At 41.5% G+C, this 22,433-nt stretch overlaps 1 protein-coding gene across 3 annotated transcripts in view; it reads right to left on the bottom strand.

Annotated features, from left to right (window-relative positions):
* Window positions 1-22,433, bottom strand: part of FAM13A (family with sequence similarity 13 member A) — a 103,231-nt gene that overhangs the window by 35,206 nt on the left and 45,592 nt on the right. For all 3 annotated transcript variants that reach the window (XM_008707141.2, XM_008707139.2, XM_008707138.2), the window contains 3 exons: window positions 12,350-12,426; window positions 11,863-11,905; window positions 1,743-1,890 (listed from right to left, as the gene is read on the bottom strand). In XM_008707141.2, the coding sequence (XP_008705363.1) occupies window positions 1,743-1,890; window positions 11,863-11,905; window positions 12,350-12,426 (268 nt within the window). The remainder of the gene's footprint in view (window positions 1-1,742; window positions 1,891-11,862; window positions 11,906-12,349; window positions 12,427-22,433) is intronic.

Below are 22,433 nucleotides of genomic sequence, written 5' to 3'. Positions count from 1 at the left end.
TGTTTGTTCCTTCATATTAGTATTATTATTATTATCTAGAAGAGAGTTCTTCACATTAAGTAATAAAACAGTTTTAAGGAAAGTTAGCTTCCAACCCCGCTGGACGGAATTTTCATACTGGCCTCTTAACATTTGCTTGAAGAGATCACAAATTTATGACTGACCAAGATAAAAATCACCAAACTGAGTCCATTTCAGGGGGGATTAGAAGAATCTCCCTGCCCCTTTACTGAATACACCAAGATAATGTAGCTAATCTGAATTCTGTCCAAAAATCCTCGTTTTTGTCTAGAATTCTGTGTTACTGATGTGAGGAGACCGCATTTCTGAAACCTAAATACAGCAGTTGTTTTGGCTATTGCTTTTTTCTTTTATTTGGGCAACAGTGGCTACTATGAGACTTTTTTTGGCGGCGGGGGGGGGGGGGAGATTTGTTTTTAATGAATTTAAAACACACCTGAATATTCCAAAGTACACAAAACGAAAGAACAATAAAACACTATCCAGGAATGTATCACTGAAATTAAAAGGAAAACAAAACAAAACACCCTGCAATTTTTTCTAGTGACCGTATCATGAGCTGGGAAGGTCTGAGAAAATCTCCGACCCAACTGCCTCATTACATGGTAAAAGGCTAAGACATGTTTCTTGGATTGCAAACTGGGAGAACGAGAATAAAAAAAGTTCGTTTTTGCTTCACCAAGCCCTGGATGCAAGGAGCATAAAGGGATTGCTATTTTTCACCCTGTAGTCTGTTTAGATCGCATTTTGCCCCATCATCTAAACTCATTATCGTAACGAGTACTTTTTGGTTTAAAAAGGGGTGGGGAGAAGACAAGGAAATCCAGGTGCTTCAGAAAAGGACGGATTCCTTGTAGCTGTGATTCCTTCGGTCACTGTGTTAGGTCGTGCTGCTGTTCTGAAACCAGGCACACAATTTCTCCCCCTTTGCAGCCTCCAAACACACGCAGCGTACAGAGGCAGCTCGGCACGCATTTTGGACACACACTGATACAGGTCTGGACGCAGACACATGGATGAGGACAGCAGAGCCGCTTGAGGGCACTGTCGCCAGCACCTTCCTGAAACGCAGTTTTGACAAGACGAGGACACCCTCTTCTTCCTCACAAGTACATTTCTACTGTTTTGCCAAAAATCTCTAGAAAAACCAACCTTCCACACTGGATCACTGCAGGCTTTCCATCGGAAGCACTTTTTATTCAGTGTTCTCTTTGATAAGCAAATCCCTTATGCTGGCTGACCTGGCTTTTAAAAAAATTCTATCCATAAAAACAATCACAGAAGCAAAGCTTCTGTTTTCTCGAAAACATGGGACGGAGATTTAGTGAAGGAGGTGGCCGGCTGGCGTGCAGCAGCCGAAGAGCAGCTGCGCCCAGATGAAGTCCTAAACCTGGGAGGCTTCCTCAGTACTCTGCTGGGGACTACTAGACGGGGAACACATACGCGGACTGGCACTCCCGGTGAGTTAAGAAATAAAGAAGGCTGCAAGGTGACGCTACGATAGAGGGCAAGCACGTTTTCTTTCTTAGATTGCAATTCCTCCTGGCAACACGTAACGTGACACATTCCTATGCCAGGGAGAGGATTTGCAGTCATTTCGGAAATGCAGTTACTCCTACACCCATCGCTTTCATACATCCATGTGGTGACGCGCCTCTCATTTGGGCTACTTTATATATGCTTTTCCAATAATAAATCATCCAAATAGCAGCCGATCCTACCTTCCCAGCTCTTCTCGTCACACAATGCAGTCAGGTCGAGCTCAGGCACTTCGGAGACAAAGCTCTCCTGCTGGTCCTCGGCATCTTGAGTCCTCTGCAGTTTGGTGTCAGGTATGCTGGGATGCTCCTGAATCTTCATTGCGGGGCTCTGTAATAATAGCACAACGTCTCCAAATAGCTCCTGCTCACCAAAACCCACAAATGTCTGCAGCAGTACCACTCCTTCTGGATGAAGCCTCGCAAGCCCTAGCGGCAGACGCACCCAGCACAGAAATCAAAATCATAGCTTGATGCCCCCTGGATACTCGCTGGCCGCTTGCATGCCAAAAGCAATCGTCCATCTGTGCTCCTAGAACTTTTCTTCTGTGAGAAAGACAAGAGGATTTCCAAGAGCTGCTGCTCCTGATAACTGCAGGCAGCTGACAGTCTTGATGGTTACTGATTGGGGCCGGGAAGGAGGGAAAGGAGTTTGTGTTTCCTTAAAGGAGTAGGGCTCTACAGACTGAAAACAACAGCAAAAATCCTGCCACTGCTGTTGCTAAGGCTGGAGAAGCAACATGGTGTCCCCTGCGTGCAGACTTCTTTGCCCCTTAGGTAAACAGTCCTGCAAGGCCAGGAGCAGAGGCTGCGTACACAAATGCTCTCCTGCTGGCCCCGTCAGAGGCTTAGATCAATTCAGCGGGGCGAGCTGCACATTCCCAGATTTCCTGTGGTTGTTTTCGCCCCAAGTGTGGGGAGGACAGACTATTTATGGAGGAGCTCTGGGTATTAAAGCATTGTTGCGCAAATTCAAACAGCACAGGGGTTTGGCGGCTCATCTGGGCTAGCAGTAAGGAATACGGACTCTGGAAATGAGCCAAAATCACACAGGGAGCAGGACTTTTTTTTTTTTTGGTAAGTAAAAAGCCAAGAACTGGCAAGTCAGCAATGCATAATTTATATCTTACAAATATCCAACTGTCACTTGTTTTCCTATTATTCATCTACTCTGAATATTAAAAACTCAGCTACACTTGGTTTTGCTTGTTGGGGGCACCTACACCTAGGCTGGGATATCTGGGGGATGAGAAAACCCTCTCCCAAAGGCTGCTATTTCAGCTAAGTGATTTTATGTTAACAAAATTCGCATTGAAATTCATTCTTTTTTTCCTTGCTCTTTTGGCATCTTGTAAACCCAACCACTGTCACTTTCCCTTCTCTCCTAAGATTATAAATGCAAGTGTTTAATCACAAATATTCTTCTCAAGTAGCACAGATCTGTACAAAAGATTTTCTTGGAGAATAACTGGAAATTTATTTTAGCAAATATAATAAAAGAAAAAACTCCCAAACATCTGGAAATCATAAATGATTCCATTAATGCATGAGAAATGTTCTCTTGCTTAAAATAAGCACTATTAAGACTTCCAGCTATTTTTAATAGCTATTCAACCCACTTTGATATCACCAGGGAATAGACGGGGCTTTTACTATTGTATTTCCACGAAATGATGCCCAAGGACCGCTATTTTCTTCACCACACTGGGAATAAAATGAAATATCATCAGTCAATTCACGATGAGCTACTAAAGTCAGATGGAAACGCCAGGTAAATCTGGGGCTGACACTTTCAAAATGCTGCTTGTCTACTGGAGAAAAAAACCAGCTTATGCATTTATGCCATAAAAGTTATTTGTTCCTTTTTTTTTTTTTTAAAAGATTTTATTTATTTATTCGACAGAGATAGAGACAGCCAGTGAGAGAGGGAACACAAGCAGGGGGAGTGGGAGAGGAAGAAGCAGGCTCATAGCGGAGGAGCCTGATGTGGGGCTCGATCCCAGAACGCCGGGATCACGCCCTGAGCCGAAGGCAGACGCTCAACCGCTGTGCCACCCAGGCGCCCCAAAAGTTATTTGTTCCTTGAGCTGAATACTAAGTGGACCAGGGCTGAATGACCAAGTCTGGCCCTCCGCTTATTGAGAGCTACAGGGTCAGTCACCAGCCGTGTGTGTGTGTGCACGTGTGTATGCATGTGTGTGTGCGTGTAAGAATCTGCATACAGCAAATAAACATTTTCTCAATAAAGATTTTTAACACTTGTTCCACTTAGAGACATACAAAAAGGAAGAATATAAGAAACGTGATTCCATATTGTAAGCACGGCATCCGGTCCATGAGGAGTCCGTGCCAGCCCCTGGCGCTGTACTACACTGGGACAGATGTGGCTTCTGCTGACAAGCAGAGCCGGGTGCCTGATATTTACTGTGCCTGGTGCTCTGGCTGAGCCGCTTCACTTCTCTGAACCTCCATTTCTTAATCTGTGAAATGGCATGAACAATTCCAATCTAGCAAGGTTCCTTTGATGATCTGGGAAAAGGTCTGAAAGGCCATTAGCATAGCGCCTGGAGCATAAGATACACACAGATGAGGCCATCAGTCTTCTCCTCATTTCAAGGCACCATGGGAAGAAGAAGAAAACACTGCCACACCTCAGAATGCCAGAGAGAGGTGTTGGAGATGAGCCGTGTTCAACAGCAATTCAAGGCAAACCGTGCTACCTTGAAGAGGGGGGTTCTAGATGCATGATGAACAAACAGGGGAAAGAGCCACTCGGGGTCCCATCATGAGTCAGCAACAGCAATTTTGTTTTGGGGGCAGTGTGAGTGAGAGGGGTTGAGGAAGAGGAATAGGTACAGAGGCAGGCACCCTGGGGGTTCGCTGGTCACAGCAGGGGAGGACAAGACAGAGGGACAGCAGGTGATGAGGGTGTTGGGTGAGCGGACGCCAGATTGAGAAAGGCTGTGTATGCTCAGCTAAATTTGGATTTTAGCCTGTAGTTGATAATGGAAAGCCATGGAAGGATTTTAGAAACAGAGTAACAATGGTGAAATGTGTTTCCCAGGCTGAGGTCTTGCGGATGGGAGTGAATGCTGGTGGGAAGACCTACAGGCCTAAGCACTGGGTTCTGTAGGCAGCCTGTGTCCCTTCCCAACGCCAGATACTGGCTTTGCTTCCTGCCATGCCTGTGTCCCCTCAGGGCACTCAGAGTCCTGCAGTGCTTGACACGACACAAGTAAAATGCTGAAACACACACACACACAAATGTAAAAATGCATACTTTTCACGATTGCTCAATCTGTATTAGCACCTGTTTCAAAGGAAATTGAGCTTACTTTTTTTTTCTGCATCTGAATTAGTATCCATTTTAAAGAAAACTAAAATTAGAAAATTAATTTTTTCTTTCCAAAATGCACAGATTTCTTCATTCCTTCGACAGCAGGGTTTGGCACATCCCCTCTGTGCTGGGCTATGTGACCATGAAGCTCCCTATGCTGAGAGCGCTGACATTTTGTGGAAGAGGCTCAAGAATGCTCAGTGGGGTTCTGAGGACAGTTGATCTGGCTGCAACACAACAATGGACCACCTTGTGAATTAGGGAGCTGCCCTTCACAGTGTTCAGATGAAGTCTGGGAGTCGGGCATGTGGGAGAAGCAGAGATTACCGCCCTGGGTAGGAGGCTGGAATGGACAACCCTTAAGATCCTATTATTCTAACGAAGAGAACAGTCCAAGACTTTATTAGTTTTTTCAATAATAATATATATCACACGATATATTCTTAAAATGGCCACTGTGTGCTAGAGATACAAAGATAATATTTACTCATTTATTCAACTAATAATTTTTGTGTACCTACTACCTGCTAGACAGTTTTCTAAACACTGGGGATACTTCAGAGGACAAAATTAAGTTTGTCCTAATGAATCTTACAGGAAGTAACAGTAAACAAAGAAAAAAATGTCAGGTAGTGACACGGACTACGGAGAAAAATAAAGCAGGGTAAGAGAGATGATGGAGGTAGGGGCCACGGTCTGCTATTTTCTATTTGGTGGTCAGGAAAGGCCTTTCTTAAGAGGTGACATATAAGCAGAGATATGAAGGAAATGCGGGAGTGAGCCTATGGAAAGAGCATTCCAGAAAGAAGGAAAGCAAATGCAAAGGCCCTGAGGCACGGTCATTGTGTTTAAGGAACAGCAAGGAGATCACTGCATCTGGAGTCACCATGTAAGGGTGTTTAGAATGTGCCACATACAACAGGGGATCACTCACACTACAGACCTGTGTTACACAAGCTTCTGGACTTTCTAGCTGATTTCCTACACAGCAGGGGCAGGGTCTCTCCTACATAAACCATACCAGCTTGCAGAGCAGGGACACACTTGGAACAGCGTTAGCCAGCGCAGCCGCGCACTGGGCTCTGTCCTGCTGTGACCAGCCCCTGAGGTCGCTCTTCACCTGTCTGCTGCTCCTGGAGGCCTGCTTCCCAGTTTCTGGCCTCATCCGTCTCACCAGAACCTGCCTCGGCTGCGGTGCCTGGGGATGCAGAGTGGGCTGCTGGTGTGGGCCCAGGGCTTATGTGCATATGGGAGCTGGGGCTGCTGCTCCGTGGCCACCCACGGGGAAGCTGTTTGGGCTCTGCAGCAACACGCCAGCATCAAAACCACTCATCCTTCAATGACTCGTTAGCCTGGGCTGGGCGAGGCACCTCTCCAGATTGTTCCACACTCTCTCCCATGCTCATCCTGTGGCACTGCACTGGTCTACTTGCTTGTCCGCTGCCTCTCCCAGATCATTCACGTTCAAATGTCAAGGACATTCTCAAGAACCAAAATATTTCTGGTTTCAACTTTTGTTGTTTACCTGTCTTATGTCTTCAGTTAAATCACAGAGTAAATGAATTACAGCAGCCCCCCTTATCTGGGGGGATGCATTCCAAGACTCCCAGTAGATGCCTGAAACTGGGAATAGTGCTGAGCCCTATAGACACCCCACCTTTTCCTATACATACACAATTATGATAAAGTTTAATTGATAAATTAGGCACAGTAGGATTAATAGTAACTAATAAATAGAACAATTATAATATACTCTAATAGAAGTTATGTGAATGTGGTCTCTCAAAACATCTTTACTCGCCTTTCTTCCTCTTGTGATGATGTGAGATGATAAAATGCTTACGTGGTGAGATGAAGTGAGGGCAGTGACATAGACATTGTGACGCAGCGTTGGGCTACTATTGACTTTCGGATGATACTTCAGAAGGACAATAATCTGCTCCTAGACCAGGGCTGACCATGGGTAGCTGAGACCACAGAAAGTGAAACCACAGATAATGGGGGACTACCGCCATTTCACAATTTTCAACTCAGAGATAGATCCTTGTGCTACAGGGTCACACATGAAACCCACGTCAAAAATGTTGTAGCATATGAAAACACATTACATATTCATGGCTCTTAGGAGAGACAACATGGTAGGGCAGATAGGGGATGGGTTTTCAAGTCAGAGATCTGAGTTTCAATACTAGCTGCTCAGCTGCAAGATCTTCAATGAAGACCTTGTAAGACTTCATAGAGTTGTTATGAAGATTAAATGAAAAACATGTATCAAAATGGTTAGCCCATAGCAGCTGAGAAAAAAAATGCTATTTCCAATTATTTATTACCTCCCTTTCACATTCATTCATCTGCAAGTGTTTACTGAACACATACAGTGTCCTAGGCACTGGGATTACAGGAATTAACAAGGTATGGAATTTAGTGTGGAAGAAAGACATTGAACGTGTAAGTGCCTATGTCACACATGGTATAACAGAAAAAAACAGGCTGCTAGGGAGCAAATACTCAGAGAGCTCACCTTGCCTGTGGCCTCGGGTAACAGTCCATATTCAGGAACCATTAAGGAACCATTGACTATTAGTCTATTCACCCGATCTTTGTCAAGACGTGCCCCTGTCTAACTGGACCTGGCTTTTTCAGTCCTCAGACTTCACCGATCTTGCTCCTACCCTGACTTCAAATAGTTGGTGAATTTTTGTTCATCCCTTCTCCCTCCCTGCGACAGGATATAAATAAGTAGCCTAAGAGCTTCCCAGAGCCAGGAGTGATGCTATCAGAGGGTGCACTGTGTAATGCAGTTTGCACAGGAAGGAACCACACAGCGTTAACACAAGAACCACATGGAACCATAAACATTTACTGTTTGGCCTGACGATAAGGGAAAATGGACATAACACAGTTCCAAAATTCATGTGAATTTGCAAAGCTTCAGTAGCTTTTAGAGACTGGATGAAATGGGAAGTGAATCTAAATAAACAGAGCTTTTAAATTATTCTGGTTTTAACATTAAAACCAGTAACAAAATCCTAACGCTTCCGTGGAATACAGCGAAGTTGAAATAACACAGTGATTCATTTCATAAATACTTGTTGACAGGATATTTCAGAGTTTAGCTCAAACCTGCTCAGGGCAAATAAAAGTCTACACTTAAGATGTTTGATAATTAATATTAATGCTCAGTCTTGATTGGAAAGCCTTGTCTTCTTTCTCTCTCTCCCTTCTTTTTACTTTTGTTTTAATGCTGGATAAAAAAGGGAAATGGCCTTTTGTTTATTATGAATGTCTTATTTGTTATAAAGGTATGCTTCTAAGCTCTTCTAAGCGGTAGGCTTAGAAAGCATAAAGAATGTAAAAATTTTGTGAAAGAATTTAACACTTCATTAACCTTGTACTTCTGACATAAAATGACCTCTCCCAGATAAGGTAATACCCTTCTATGCACTCAATAATTCTTAAAGGTTTTGCTTTCTTGATAAACAGATTAATATAAGGCTACAGTTTTAATATTCTGGATTTCATACAGAAGCATGAAATATTTCCACAACAGAAAATAACTTATCAGAAGGAATCAAACTGGAGCATAAGTGTTAGGCTCTATTGTAAACAGAACGTTGACAATCTGTACTTTCAGTGATATCTTTTGGAATCTAGAAGTTGCTAGTTTTAGGGATGACCTTTCTTCTGGGTACTTCCAGACGTTCACTGAGTTTAAAAAGAAACAAAAGGACAAAGACTCTGGACTCCAACATATTCAAGGATAGTACGCTAGGCTCTTCCTTACATTAGCTCATTTCATAGAGCCCGAAAGGGATATTTTATTAAGATGCCAACCTTTCGAAAACCTACCCATAGAAATCATACTTTAATTTTTGGCGTTTCGAATGGACTCTTAACTTTTTTTTTTACTGACCATCTGAGATCTCGAGCAGAGTCTCTTTGTGGGTAAGATTAGTTGATTAAAAAAATTAAAAAGACGTACAACGAAGGGGACCCATGTTCACTTTTCAGCACATGCATTCACACGGAAACACATTTAGGGCTGCAAAATGCTTACTTTAAAAATAAAGTCACAGTTGTGCCTGCATTTGCGTTTGAACCACAGACTTTAAGGAGAGCCTCTCTCTGCTTATGTGCCCCTTTCCGGAGCATCTCTGAGACTGGGCTTAATGTCCCATGTTCTCATGGAAATGCTACTCAAAACAGGAAAGACCATGCTTCCTCAATGGCTGGCATCTGTTGTCTTAATTTTACATGAATCAAAGAACTTATAAGGAAAATTTTATTTTATTTTTTAAGGTTTTATTTATTTATTTGACAGAGAGAGAGAGAGAGAGAGAGAAACAGCGAAAGAGGGAACACAAGCAGGGGGAGTGGGAGAAGGAGAAGGAGACTCCCAGCTGAGCTTGGAGCCTGATGCGGGACTCGATCCCAGGACCCTGGGATCATGACCTGAGCTGAGGGCAGACGCTTAACGAGTGAGCCACCTAGGCGCCCCACAAGGAAAATTTTAAGGACGGTATTAGTGAGGACCAACTGTCTACATGGAAAATGAAACTGGAAACCTCATCGGAGCCATCCACAGTGGGCACATAAACGCTGGCTCCTCAATCTGACGGGACGGGAGACGTGACATAAAACACCGCTTAGGCAGAATTCTAGGAGGGGTAACCAAAGTCGAGACTTATTTTTCATCTCTGAAATTTAGGAATTATTGTGATATTACCAGAACACCAGATTAACTATTTAGGTTGTTTAGTAAGCTCTAGAAAGTGCTACACACATTAAACAGTACAGTGATACCACACTGTAAACAAGGGAAAGGGCTTTAAAAAGGGAAAATAGATCTTTTCATGGTCCGTCACTAATAATTAAATATATATATCCTTCAGTGAAAGAAGCACATGCCTTCCCGAGTAGAAGTACCATCCCAATCTTGTGGGGTGATGTCTTGTTTTTCTCCTTTGGGGCAGTTGTAAAAGAAAGGTGACACGGAGAGCTTAGGCTGCCTGTTAACTCACTGCCTAATTTTATCTCCTAGCTGAACGTATGATGATGACCGTGATTATTAATAGCGAATGCTTAAGGGATGCCAGCGGTGGGGTGGGTGCTGACTGGCACCTGCACATGGCTGACACATGTAAGAATAGGACCTGGCACATGGAAGCAGGATTTGAGATTTTTTCCCTGTGATTCATCCACTGCCATGGGAGCTGTCCACAAACATACCAAGGCAAGCTGAGTTCAGCACGGATTTAGTTTGGGTGCCACCTGGAATTTATGAGTTAATGTTATGAAGTCCAGCCACAAAGGTTGCTCTATACCCTTTTATCGTGTAAAGGAGAACAGACATAAAAGGGAGGAATTGAGAAGACCTCTCTAGGAGGCTGGCAAAGCAATCTTCTTTAAAGTCACATTCAATGGCGTGATGAGGAAGGGCTTGCTGTGAGCAGAGGAAAAAAGCAGACAGAGGGTGAAACAAGAAGGAAAATAAAGAGACGCTATCATGGGGAAATTGTGCTTTGGAAAAAAGGTACCTGGTGTCAGGGAAAAATGTCCGCTGGTTGCCTGGGTCCCAAAGAAGGAAGCTTAAAGGAAGGGGGGAAAAAGAGATGGAAGAAGAGGCTTCGCAGCTGCAAAGTCAGAAAGAGGAAGCATTCCCCTCCCATTACCTGGCTGCGCTGAGGAAGCAGACATGACAAGAACTGAAGAGAGGGAACAGGAGGAGATCATAGCACTGGCGGGGATTGGCAGGGAGGTGGCGGCTCATTTCTACCAATTTCATGCCAAATGGTACATGAGTGTGTGTTTTTCTAAGAAGGGGGTTCACAGCTTTTAGGTTCCTAACCTCCTAGATTGTAGAATTCCAAGGTGGGTAGGGACTGCAGCTGTTCCTGACTCGTAGCTCCTAGCACACTACACGTACGCGGCAGGACTCAACAGATGCTACGGAGTGACCCCATCAGGAAATCAGGACAATGTCCAACAAAGATTAGGAATCACTGGAAAGTTCTTCTTCTTTTTTTTTTTTTTTTTAAAGATTTTATTTATCTGAGAGAGAGAGAGAGAGAGAGAGAGAGAGATCACCAGCAGAGGGGAGGGATAGAGGGAGAAGCAGGCACCCCACTGAGCAGGGAGCCTGATGCGGGGCTCAATCCCAGGACCCCGGGATCAAGACCTGAGCGGAAGGCAGATGCTTAACTGACTGAGCCACCCAGGCGCCCGAGAGTTCTAGATATAATTAATATTTTAAGGGTCAGAATTCAAGAACAGGCTGAAAAAAAGCTTTAAATCTTGCCCAAGGGAAAAACTGATAAAAATATTGAAAGTGGAGTTGGAAGCATTTGGGAGTAGATTACATACACACAGGTGAGTGCAAAATGGGGTTGAGCACGCTGAATGGAAGCCAGAGTTGCGAGCAAGGGAAATCACGGGGCTCAGCACGGCGATGCCCTCGGAGAATGAGGAAGACAGGAAATAACTGGAACTTTAAGATATAGACAATGTAAAGGAATTAGATAGTTTTTCTCCATGGTTTACTTAAAATGAGACAAAACTCAGAAAACAAACTGCATTTAACAACTCACACTGAGTTTGGCTTAATGTGAACATTAATGAGATAAATCTTGGTGACAGATCCACTAAATTCATTACCTATTTATTTCCATCACTTAAAAATGCATAAGAACATGGAAAATCAAACCAGTGGCTTTTTGTTTTCTTTTACGGAAAATCTAAAGGGAAATCTCCATGTTGCTGAAGTTTCTCTTTGCAAGCAAAATAAAAGAATTTAAAAGCAAAGGAATATGATTTCTCAAGGACTCTTTGTTTCAGTATTTGCCTTTCTGACCAAGCACAGTCCTGTCAATCTCATTACCCCTTACTGACAGGCTAGCGGTGCTTCACGTGTGTTCTCAGGAATGTATGGATAGCCCCGTTACAATCACAATTTTGTTAGCTACTCACCTCAAAATGCTGGGTACGTCTGCCGTCTTTTTCATTTTCTTTGCTATAAAAAACAGCAGCAACAACAAAATATAAAATGTCAGTTTTAGAACAATGCTCTTCATCCAGTGAAATTATGATTTCCTTTATTTTAAAAGTAGGTTGAGTGGCTCTAAATTAAATTCTTGTGAAATTCAAAAACAAACCAGAACAAAAAATCAAAATAAAACAAAACTAGAAACACAACCATGAATAGGGTTATTTGTCTTTAATAGCACCACAGCAGATTTTCTATTCTAAGCGTTTTCCTTGCTACAAAATACTACCGGAAAACATACAGACCTTTAATTCTATTCTTTCTAGTTCTTGTAATGCACATTATATTAAGTAAAAAAAAAAAAAAAAAAAAAAAAAAAAAAAAACTATTCATTATATTAATAAAAAAGGGGAAGAAAGCAAGCTATTCATGATCTTAGTAAGCAAGGTGAAGAAAAAATGCTAAAATTACCTTTCATCAGACATCAGTTCAATATCATCAGGTCCAGCCCTCTCATGAGATGGTGTAGAACTGAGGCTTTCCATATTCTGTAACAAAACAAATCGTGGTTGCCCAGTAGGAATGGTGAGAAATATGTTAACAGCAGATCCTTCTTTATTTAAAATAGAAAAATTAGATAATACATAGATACAAACAAATTCTAGTCCTCATATTTTTATCTTCAATAAAACTAGTAAAATTAGGAAAGTTTAGTATATGCTGCTTGCATAAAATTGGATACTGAATTTTATCATCCCTTTAGTGAGGATATCTGACACCATCATAGAAATGATCACTGTATCCTATAACATCCTTGTTAGGTATCATCCACATCTTACAGCTTAACATAGCAAAACCCAGACTGTCAGAACATTATAGTAAAATCAGAACTAGAACCAAGGAATCTGAGTTTGAATCTTACCAGAAACCAATGGAACATTCATTGCTCATTTAACATATTTTCAGGATAAATTGCCAATATTATGTGGGATAACAAATAGCTTGTACCCAAACTGTAAACTATCCATGAATAGAAATGGTGTTAACTTAAGAACCTTTCTTTCTGTGATATTTAATATTGGTCCTTATACTAGTTAAGATGGAAAAAATATAAACAGGAAACTTACTCTGAACAGCATGTATTTCAGGCTGACCAAGAGGGCTTAATAGTTATCAGGAGGCATACCTGTAAGGTTTTTGTGACATGGCCAATGTTTTCTAAATACAGTTCAGGTGACTGAGCACACCATAAGTAAGCCATCCCCATGAAGAAAGATTACAAAAAAGCAAACAAGAGCACATTTATATTCAGTAAACTGAAAAAAAAAATAGCTGCCTTAGAGATCTGAACCTGAATATCACTGAACTCAAAGATTCATATTTGCCTTAAAAGGACATTAAGCACAATCCACCTATTCTACGTCATCAGAATAACATGTACTGAAGCAACATGTGTTCATTCACGTATGTGTAACCTCCCATCGTGAAAAACCCTTTACAAAGGAAATCTGATTAAGGTTCCCAATAATCCCACGAAATTGACATATATAGAAATCCTCACAAAACAAACATAATTAGAGTAGAAAACTAATCTTTGGCTTGGTAGGTGAGTGAATTGTTTTCCATTTATGTTGGTTTGGCCAACTTATCTGGAATCCTGAAAGTATAAAACCCTGGGCTCCATCAAACAATAGAGACAAAGGGAGACACAGCATAACCTAACAGAATGGTGACTCTGGAGTCGGAATGTTTGGGTTTGAATCCTAGCTCCATCATTTACCAACTGTATGACCCTACGTGCCCTTCAATGCCCACATCTCGAAAATGGAGATGACAATATTAACATATTAACATAGGTGACCTTGAAGATTAAAGGAAATAATGCACATAAAGAATGTGAATAATACCTGGTACATTTAAAAGATACTAGCTATTGTTGTTGACGTTGTTATTATTATTTCTAAAACGATGAAATCCACCTCTCCCCAAATATTTTACTACTATTTCTCCAGTTAAGGTGATATTCCAGGTAAACATCAATTTACATGCTTAGATAATCTACACAGTTCATTTTAGAATGAATCTGAGAAATAAAAACCGTGACAACATTCAATTATATATACATTTTTATAACTCTAAAGTTTGAGTTAGAAGAGGCCTCTCTAAAACGGCACTCCTTAAACCAAAGCATAATTGCTCTTATTACCTGGATGTGATCTTCCTGATAAAGGGGGTTGTATCTGTGACAAAGAATCTTTGTTCTCATTGGTAATCTTCAATAGATTATCAAAATCTTTAGTGTAAGATCTAGTGCAATAGCATTAGGTTTTCTAAAGCTCTGAAACCTGAATTCCTAGGGAAAGCACAATCTTCTACCCTCAGATCATTTTAAAACAGTGTCAACGAAATATGTTTTTAATTATATGCAAATGACTGTTTCAGAATAAATAAAAATCTTCACATTAAGGCTAGGAAATATTCAGAAAGAGAGAAGAGAAAGTAAACCATACTATTATATAGATACTACATATTATATATATATATTATATATATAAATACTATAAATATTATATAAATTTACATATTTCAATAAGATTTTTTCCCCCTATACGAAAAGAACCAAGATACAATTGCTTATAGGTTTTGAGAATTATAGAAAAAAGATAGCTATGTTATACAATGGAAAACTTTGCAAAAAGCAGTTGTAAAATGTGAGAAAGTCTGGCTGATCTCCAGGGTTAAAACTAGTAAGCAGTAACTTGGACTCCCTCCCCCAGCCGCTTTTAAAAAAATGTTTGATTCCTATGTTTAAGAACTCCCCAAGGATCTGTTTTTTTACGGATGTAATCGACAAAGGGTGACTTTCAATATTGTTCCATATTCGTCTCTAAGGCTTTATAATAATTCCAACTTTCGTGTTGTCCACACATTGGAGACTGTTGAATATTCATGAGCTGCTTTCACTAACGCAGCAGGCAAGCACACAGTGTTCCTTTGCTAAGGTGGTTGCCCCTATACCTTTTGGACACAGGAACATGTGAAGAATGTGCTACAACTGGCAACCTATCTCAATTTTTTTCAGAATGGAACAAACAAGGGTAGTAAAGGTCTTTGAATACAGTAACAGAAGTACCTTTTCCCACGGATGCAAAACAAGTGATAAATTCTAACTTCCATTCTTTGCCTAAGTTTTAGGGAGGGAAGATTAAGATAAAGAAAGAGATCAGCAATTCGCCTCAATTCACTGAGATGGGAGAAGGAGGAAATGGAATGCACAGGCCAAAAGAAGAGCTCGAACGTAGAGGCCTTCCACTGTATAGGAAATACGCTACCAGACTCTCAAATGTTCTGCAGCTGTAATAGTACTTGTCTTAGGGGAAAATACAGACTCGATGCCCAAAGGTTTTGAACTGTTTTACGTCCCAAACACTTCTCTAGGTGTGGTAAAAGAGTAGTTCATTAATGTTTGCATTTATGAAAGCCTGAAGTAATAAAAATCTTATAAAAATGTGTTATTGCATTAATTTTTACTTTAATTGGTCTTCTAAACTTAGGATCTTTTAAATAGGTAATTTTAAGAAATAGCAAAGTACAGATTATGACTTTAAGAGTAATATAATGAGGGGCGCCTGCGTGGCTCAGTCAGTTAAGTATCTGACTTTGGCTCAGATCATGATCCCGGGGTTCTGGGATTGAGCCCCTTGTCAGGCTCCCTGCTCTTTGGGGAGCCTGCTTCTCCCTCTCTCCCCTGCTCGTGCTCTATCTCTTGCTATCTCTCTCTCTTTCAGATAAATAAAATCTTTGAGAAAAAAAAAGAATAATGAAACTACTTCTTGAATTGCATGAAAAAAAACAGATGAAGCTTAGTTTATAATCCATAAAATTCTGCTTCATTTAAGTCTTACCAGTGACTTTCAAAACACACAGATGTGCTGTGACAGAATTTCTTTGGACAGTTTTTGGGTGTCAGAAGGAACTTAATATTAAGAACCACCCTCCTCAATTATAAAAATAACCTCAAATCTAAAAAGAGCAAAATCCTTGAAAAACTTAGCTTTAGACTAGAATTTATTTTCAATTCTTCCCCTTGGCCCACTTGCTGTTGTGGCATTGAAAGCTGGGCTCAAAACCTGTTTGACCACTGAAGCACTTGAAAACACTTGGAGCAAAAACAAATTTGTCTTCTAAAACTGTAAAATGCTGACAAACCCTTTATAGAGGACACAGGAAAAAAAAATGTTTTCCCTCCATATACAAACAGCTCAGTCTGAAGGCTGCCGAGAACACTGCTAGTCAAAACAGGTTCCTTATTCTAACCTTGAGCTCTCAGAGAAGGAGAATATTTGATACATTCTCATTAACAAAGGTTCAATGCACATTTGAGTTTCTTTTTGTACCCTTTCGTACATTTTATGTTTCGCTGCTTAAAACACCTGTATAACTTAATTCAAAATTAAATAGAACTACCGATATGATACAAGGATGCTGATAGCAGGGCTTGCTAGCTATCCACTCCAGTCCACGCCACCTTCCTTCCACGGAAATGAAGTAGCCACATGCCCAGCAACAACGCAGTCCCCAGTCTCTCTGGCAATGAGATACGGCCATGTGACTAACTCCCCTTCAACTCCCCTCCCTCCTGGCAAAATGCAGTGTGTGCGGCTTCTAGGCCTGGCCAATAAACTATGCCAGCAGGAACATTCCTCAACGCTCCTGCTCTCCCTCTGCGAGCTGGACAGGAGGTGCAAACCACCATAGTTCACTGGAAGCTACTTGAAGACGACAGAGAGGAACTTGGCCTGGGTCCCTGAAAAGCTGCACAGAGCAAGTCCTCTACTCCTCTCCCTGGTCCTCAACTCCTATTTTAGGTTGTTATGGGAGAAGGAACATTTATTGTGTTCAAGACATTGTGTTTTGGGTCTTCTTGTTATACAAGTTACCCTAAAAAATACGGCAACCGTTCATGCACTCTTTTTCAACACATTTTTTTGATGAGTGCTGAACTTTGCTGGGTATTGGGGTACGAGGGTGAAAGGTGAACCAGACAGACACTGGTCCTTGTCATCATGACTTCTGCATTTTGGTTACTGCTCCAACTGTGGTTTGCTACACTGTTAATATTATCTTTATTTCTAAGATAGGTTCTTTCTGAATGATAATGCTAAACATTAATTGGCAAAACATAAAATTCAAAGTGGCCAGCACATTCTTTCCCTATTCAATAGTATGCAAAGGAAAGAAATTCTAGATGTATGTATAAATGTGGTGAGCTTAAAAAGTTAGAAGAGTATTTATTTTTCTTAGATGAAGGGTAGGTTGTGGTTAGAAAGTAGGGACAGACCTTTGGCCTAAGGTGAAGGAGGTAGTGGGGCAAACCATTCAAGTTTCTGATGGAACAGTTTTTAGATCCAAGGGAGTTACAATCTAACCCCTTCACCCACCCTCCAGGCTCCATCCCCTATCCATTACTCAAGAACACTGATCCTGCAATGGATCCCCTTCTCTTGCACATCATTCCCTCCCTCTTTTGGTCTATCTTATACAAATACTCTACCATATCACTGTCTTTTAAAAAAAAATTTATTTATTTGAGAGACAGAACATGAATGGGGGGGTGGGGAGCAGAGGGAGAGGGAGAAGCAGACTCCTGCTGAGCAGGGAGCCTGACACCGGGCTCGATCCCAGGAACTGAGATCATGACCTGAGCTAAAGGCAGATGCTTAGCCACTGAGCTACCCAGGCACCCCCATGTCACTGTCTTTTAAAATGGCACTGGAGGAGATAATGCTAAGTGAAATAAGCCAAGCAGAGAAAGACAATTATCATATGGTTTCACTCATTTATGGAACATAAGAAGTAGGAAGATCAGTAGGAGAAGAAAGGGAAGAAGAAAGGGGGGGAAACAGAAGGGGGAATGAAGCATGAGAGACTATGGACTCTGGGAAACAAACTGAGGGCTTCAGAGGGGAGGGGGTGGGGGAATGGGATAGGCTGGTGATGGGTAGTAAGGAGGGCACGTATTGCATGGTGCACTGGATGTTATACACAACTAATGAATCATGGAACTTTACATCAAAAACCAGGGATGTACTGTATGGTGACTAACATAATATAATAAAAAAATTATTATTAAAAGAAAATAAATAAAACCCCTCTCTTGATCTTGCATTGTCATCAGCTGCTGCTTCATTTTTCTTCACCCCTAAAGAGCCAAACCTGTTCAAAGACTTTCTGTACCTGCAGTACCCCATTCATTTCCTCTGATTCTTTCTTGAACCCATCTAACTAGATGTTTTCCCCTCTTTTCCCCCAAATCTACCATCAAGGTAGAGGTGGGTGAGCTATATACATGTGAAATTACTATTCACTCACTGTTCCAATTTTTCTCTTCTGATTTGCTCTTAACTAAAATCTAATAAGGCTCTTGCCCCCATTTTGCACTGAAAATGGCTAGTTGCTCCTCCTCAATCTTTTTTGCTTATACCTTCCCACCTGCCTACCCACTAAATGTGGTATGTCCCAACACACTATCATTGGATCCCTTCTTTTTGCTTATTCGCTAGATGTCAGCTCAGACCATCCCAAGGCTTTACATGCCAACTGGTGCCAAAGACTTGCAAACCTATTTCATCTCTCCCATGAACTCCAGATTCACATCTCTAACTGCCTACTTGATTCTTTACTAATAAACATCTTAAGCTCAACATAACCAAATGGAACTTTTGACTTTTCCCCTGAATCTGCCCCTCCAGTTTTCTCCATCCTTCCAGCTAGCTATTCCAAAGGTCTCAGAGTCATCCTACACCCCTTCTTTCTTCACACACACATCCAATCTATTAGAAAATTCTCTTGCTTCTAACTTAAAATACATTCATAGTCTGACCCGACCACCTCTATGGCTATCATCCTGGCCTAAATCGATATCATCCCTTGCTTAGATTATGTGAATTATTTTGCTTTAGTGTTTGCTCATCCCTTACCATCTCTGGGCTCTTCTCCCCTCTCCTCCTGGGCTATTCTTAACACAGTTGCTAGAGTGAGTCTTTCAAAAGGTAAATCAGAAAATGATTTTCTTCTCTTTGATCCTCTAATGGCTCCTCATCTCACTCAAGGTAAATCCCAAAGACCTAAAAATGGCTACAAAGGCTTAAGTGATCAGTACCTTTGCCACATCTCTGACCTCATCTCTTATAATCCTCCTCAACTCTGCTCCAAGCACAGCAGCCTCTTGCTTATCCTTAGCGGGCTACGTCTGCTGCCCCGTCTGGCTAGACAGCTTCTCCCTGAAGTTCCTGATGGCTCACTCCCTCACCTCTTTCAGGTCCCTGCCCAGATCTTCTCAGTGAGGCCTGACCCGAGTATCCTCTGTACAACGTCAGTCCTACACCTCCCACCACTTTGTCTTCTCCGCCCACTTCATTTCTCTCCACAGCATGGATCACCTTCTATTTTCTTGTTTCTTACTTGATCCTATAAATAATGTAAACTTCATGATGGCTGAGAGCGTGTCCGTTTTGATAACCATTGTGTCTTTAGTTCCTAAAAGAGGGTTGTCATATAGTTAGTGGTATAATTGAAAGAATGAATCATTTTAAATCAGTGGCTCACAATGTTGGGCTTTTTTACATTATATGGATAGTACCCAGTCACTGTCATGCAGTTTGTGACAGCAGTTCTTGCTGAGTTGTAGTGCACTGAAAACAAAGGCTGAAAAGTGCTGCATTAGGTAGAAGACTGTTTTGCAGAGGTAAGGCAGTGTGGGGCTGGGAGCGGGCGCAGGTGTGCAGGCATGCTGGGTGGCTGTTTTGATGTTCCAGGGGAGTTATAACAAGGGCCTCAGTGATGCGATGACAATACAAAGGGACAAGGAGAATCTTCATAACATTTTTAAAGAACAGTCAACTAAATTTGACAACTGATTGAAAAGCTGGAGGAGGGACTGGGGGCAAGTCCAGGAAATAACTTAGAAAAGGGCTGAGAAGATGACGGTGTGATACGATCAGATGGCTCTCCTGGTGAAAACGAGATCAAGGAAAGACAATGAGTTGGGTTTTAGCAAGCTGACTTACTCACTTTCTCTCTCTCTTTCTTTTTCTTTTCTTTTTCTTCCTTCCTTCCTTCCTTCCTTCCTTCCTTCCTTCCTTCCTTCCTTCCTTCCTTCGGGGGGAGGGGCAGAGGGAGAGGGAGAGAGAGAAAATCTCCAGCAGACTCCCCACTGAAAACAGAATCTGACACAGGGCTTGATCTCGCGACCCCGAGATCATAACCTGAGTTAAAACCGAGAGTCAGACGCTTCAACAACTGAGCCACCCAGGCACCCCCAACACATTGACTTTCTAAGGTGAACTGGGGAGAGCTTCATTCAAATGTTGACTTGCGAGTCATTTATAGAGAGGTGATGTCTGACACCATGCAAGTGGAAAAGCTCTCAAGTAAAGTGCTGATGCAACGAGAAATGAGACAAAACTTGGGGAACATCTCCATCCATGTATGCTTTTTGGAAGATGAGCCAATGAAAGAGATGACATGGAAGAAAGTCATGGTGATAAAAGGACACGGAGAGGTCAGCATCACAGAGGCCGAGGGAGAGAGTTCTGAGAAAAAGGGATGAAGCATCAAGCCCCATGAGGACTTAAGGAGTCAAGGACCAAGCAGACATCAGACCACAGGTGTCTTCAAATTGAGGACATTTCCAACTCCATGTCCAAACAGTGACATGGAGAAAGCAGTTTCCGCAAAGAAGTGAGCAACCCCGGGCTACTGGGGTTGATGAGTAAGTGCAGACTGTTCAGAATGTCTGACGGCAAGTGAAGGAAACAGGCTGGTCATCAGAACAGAGGGGGCAGAAAGGGACTTATGCATGAACTGTGTTCAGTTTTCTCTATTCTTTAGCATACGAGTTGCTTTTAAATCTCACAAAAAACCACAATGAGGTATTAATATTCCCACTTTATGGATGAAGTAACTGAGGATACAAAATATGCCTACGTACCATAGATATTAAGTGATAAGGTTGACACGGAAACTGAGGTCTGACTGCAAGGCCTATGCTCTTAAGCCTTGAACCCTGCCTGTGATTTCAGAGGGTGTACAAGACATTAAATAGATATTGTTTGTTTATTATTATTTTTAAAAGATTTATTTATTTGAGAGAGAGAGAGAGTGAGAGCATGTAGTGGGGTGGGGAGGAGCAGAGGGAGGGAAAGAATCTCAGGCAGACTCTTTGCTGAGTGTGGAGTCCAATGTGGGGCTCAATCTCAGGACCCTGAAATCATGACCTGAGCTGAAATCAAGAGTTGAACACTTAACTGACTGAGCCAGCCAGGTGCTCCTAAATAGAGGATGTTTATAAATAAGAGAGCTACTAGACTACGTTTTTGTTTTTTAAATAATGAATGTAATGCTTATTATAGAATTGGTGTCATATGGAGAGCATTTGAAGAACAGAGGACGGAGCAACAGTTGCTCCCAATACCACTACTACTACCATCCTACAGTCACTTTAGGCACATTGCCTTGCAGTCTGTTGTCCTGGGAATGAACAATTTCATATACAATTTATACACATATATAATATATATACACATATATGTATACATGTATGAATGCACAAGCTGTGTATATTGCTTCATAACCTACTTTTAATTTTGAGGGAGAATATAGGGGAGTCCCAGCTCCACCACTAATGTGTGACCTTAGACAAGTTGTTTACTCTCCTCTGCTTCGTTCTCCTCATGTTTAGAATGAGAATTATAATAATAATAAATCTACTTTCAGGATTATTGGGAGGATTAAACTTGATAATTTTATACAGAGCACTTAAAATATAACCTGTCAATGGTTTTTATTACACGGTCTTCACAATCCTAATATTGTTGAATTGACATACAAATGTTGCTTATCTGATCTTGCAATTTGGAACATTTAAATTGCTCCTAATTTTCTATGATTCTAGAAAGCCTCGTGGTGAGCAAATTAATACCATGGTCTTTTTTTTTAAAGTAGAACTGAGTGGCAGAAGTACGAGTACTGGATAAAATCCATGACTGACTTAGGACTTTTGATTCAAGCTGTTAAACTGTGCCCAGGAGAGAAAGCTTTTAGAGATGGAGACTTTTTCTAGGCCAACAGAAATGAGCCAATGAAGAGGAAGCCATGAAAAGTGTGTGAGTGAGTGTATGTATGTGTTTGTACATGTACATGGGTGTGGGGTGGGGAGATGGATGTAGAAGACAGAATTTATAAAGATACTTCTTGATTTTAGAGGTTAACCTTAGAGATTAGAAAAACCATGCTATCATTTGAGCAGGTGAGAAAAGAAAGTGAGTAGGGTTCTAGAGACGTTTTGAAGCAGGAGTGAGGGAAGTTGTTGAAACACAGGCTGTGCGTCAGTTCTTCAAAGTAAACCAGGAGACGAGGTTCTCCTCTGAGGGCGACTGAGGGGCACGGGCATGAGCTAGGAGTTTAAAGAGGGAAGAAAAGTTTGTGATTGTGGCAATAATTAGAGATAAGGCAGAACACTCTAATGTCACTTATTACTCCTAATTTTTAAGTT

The sequence above is a fragment of the Ursus maritimus genome, unplaced genomic scaffold, assembly GCF_017311325.1.
Source record: "Ursus maritimus isolate PB19 unplaced genomic scaffold, ASM1731132v1 scaffold_8, whole genome shotgun sequence".
NCBI lineage: Eukaryota > Metazoa > Chordata > Mammalia > Carnivora > Ursidae > Ursus > Ursus maritimus.
The sequence above is the reverse complement of the archived record's forward strand: the minus strand, read 5'-3'. Positions and strand labels throughout refer to the sequence as shown.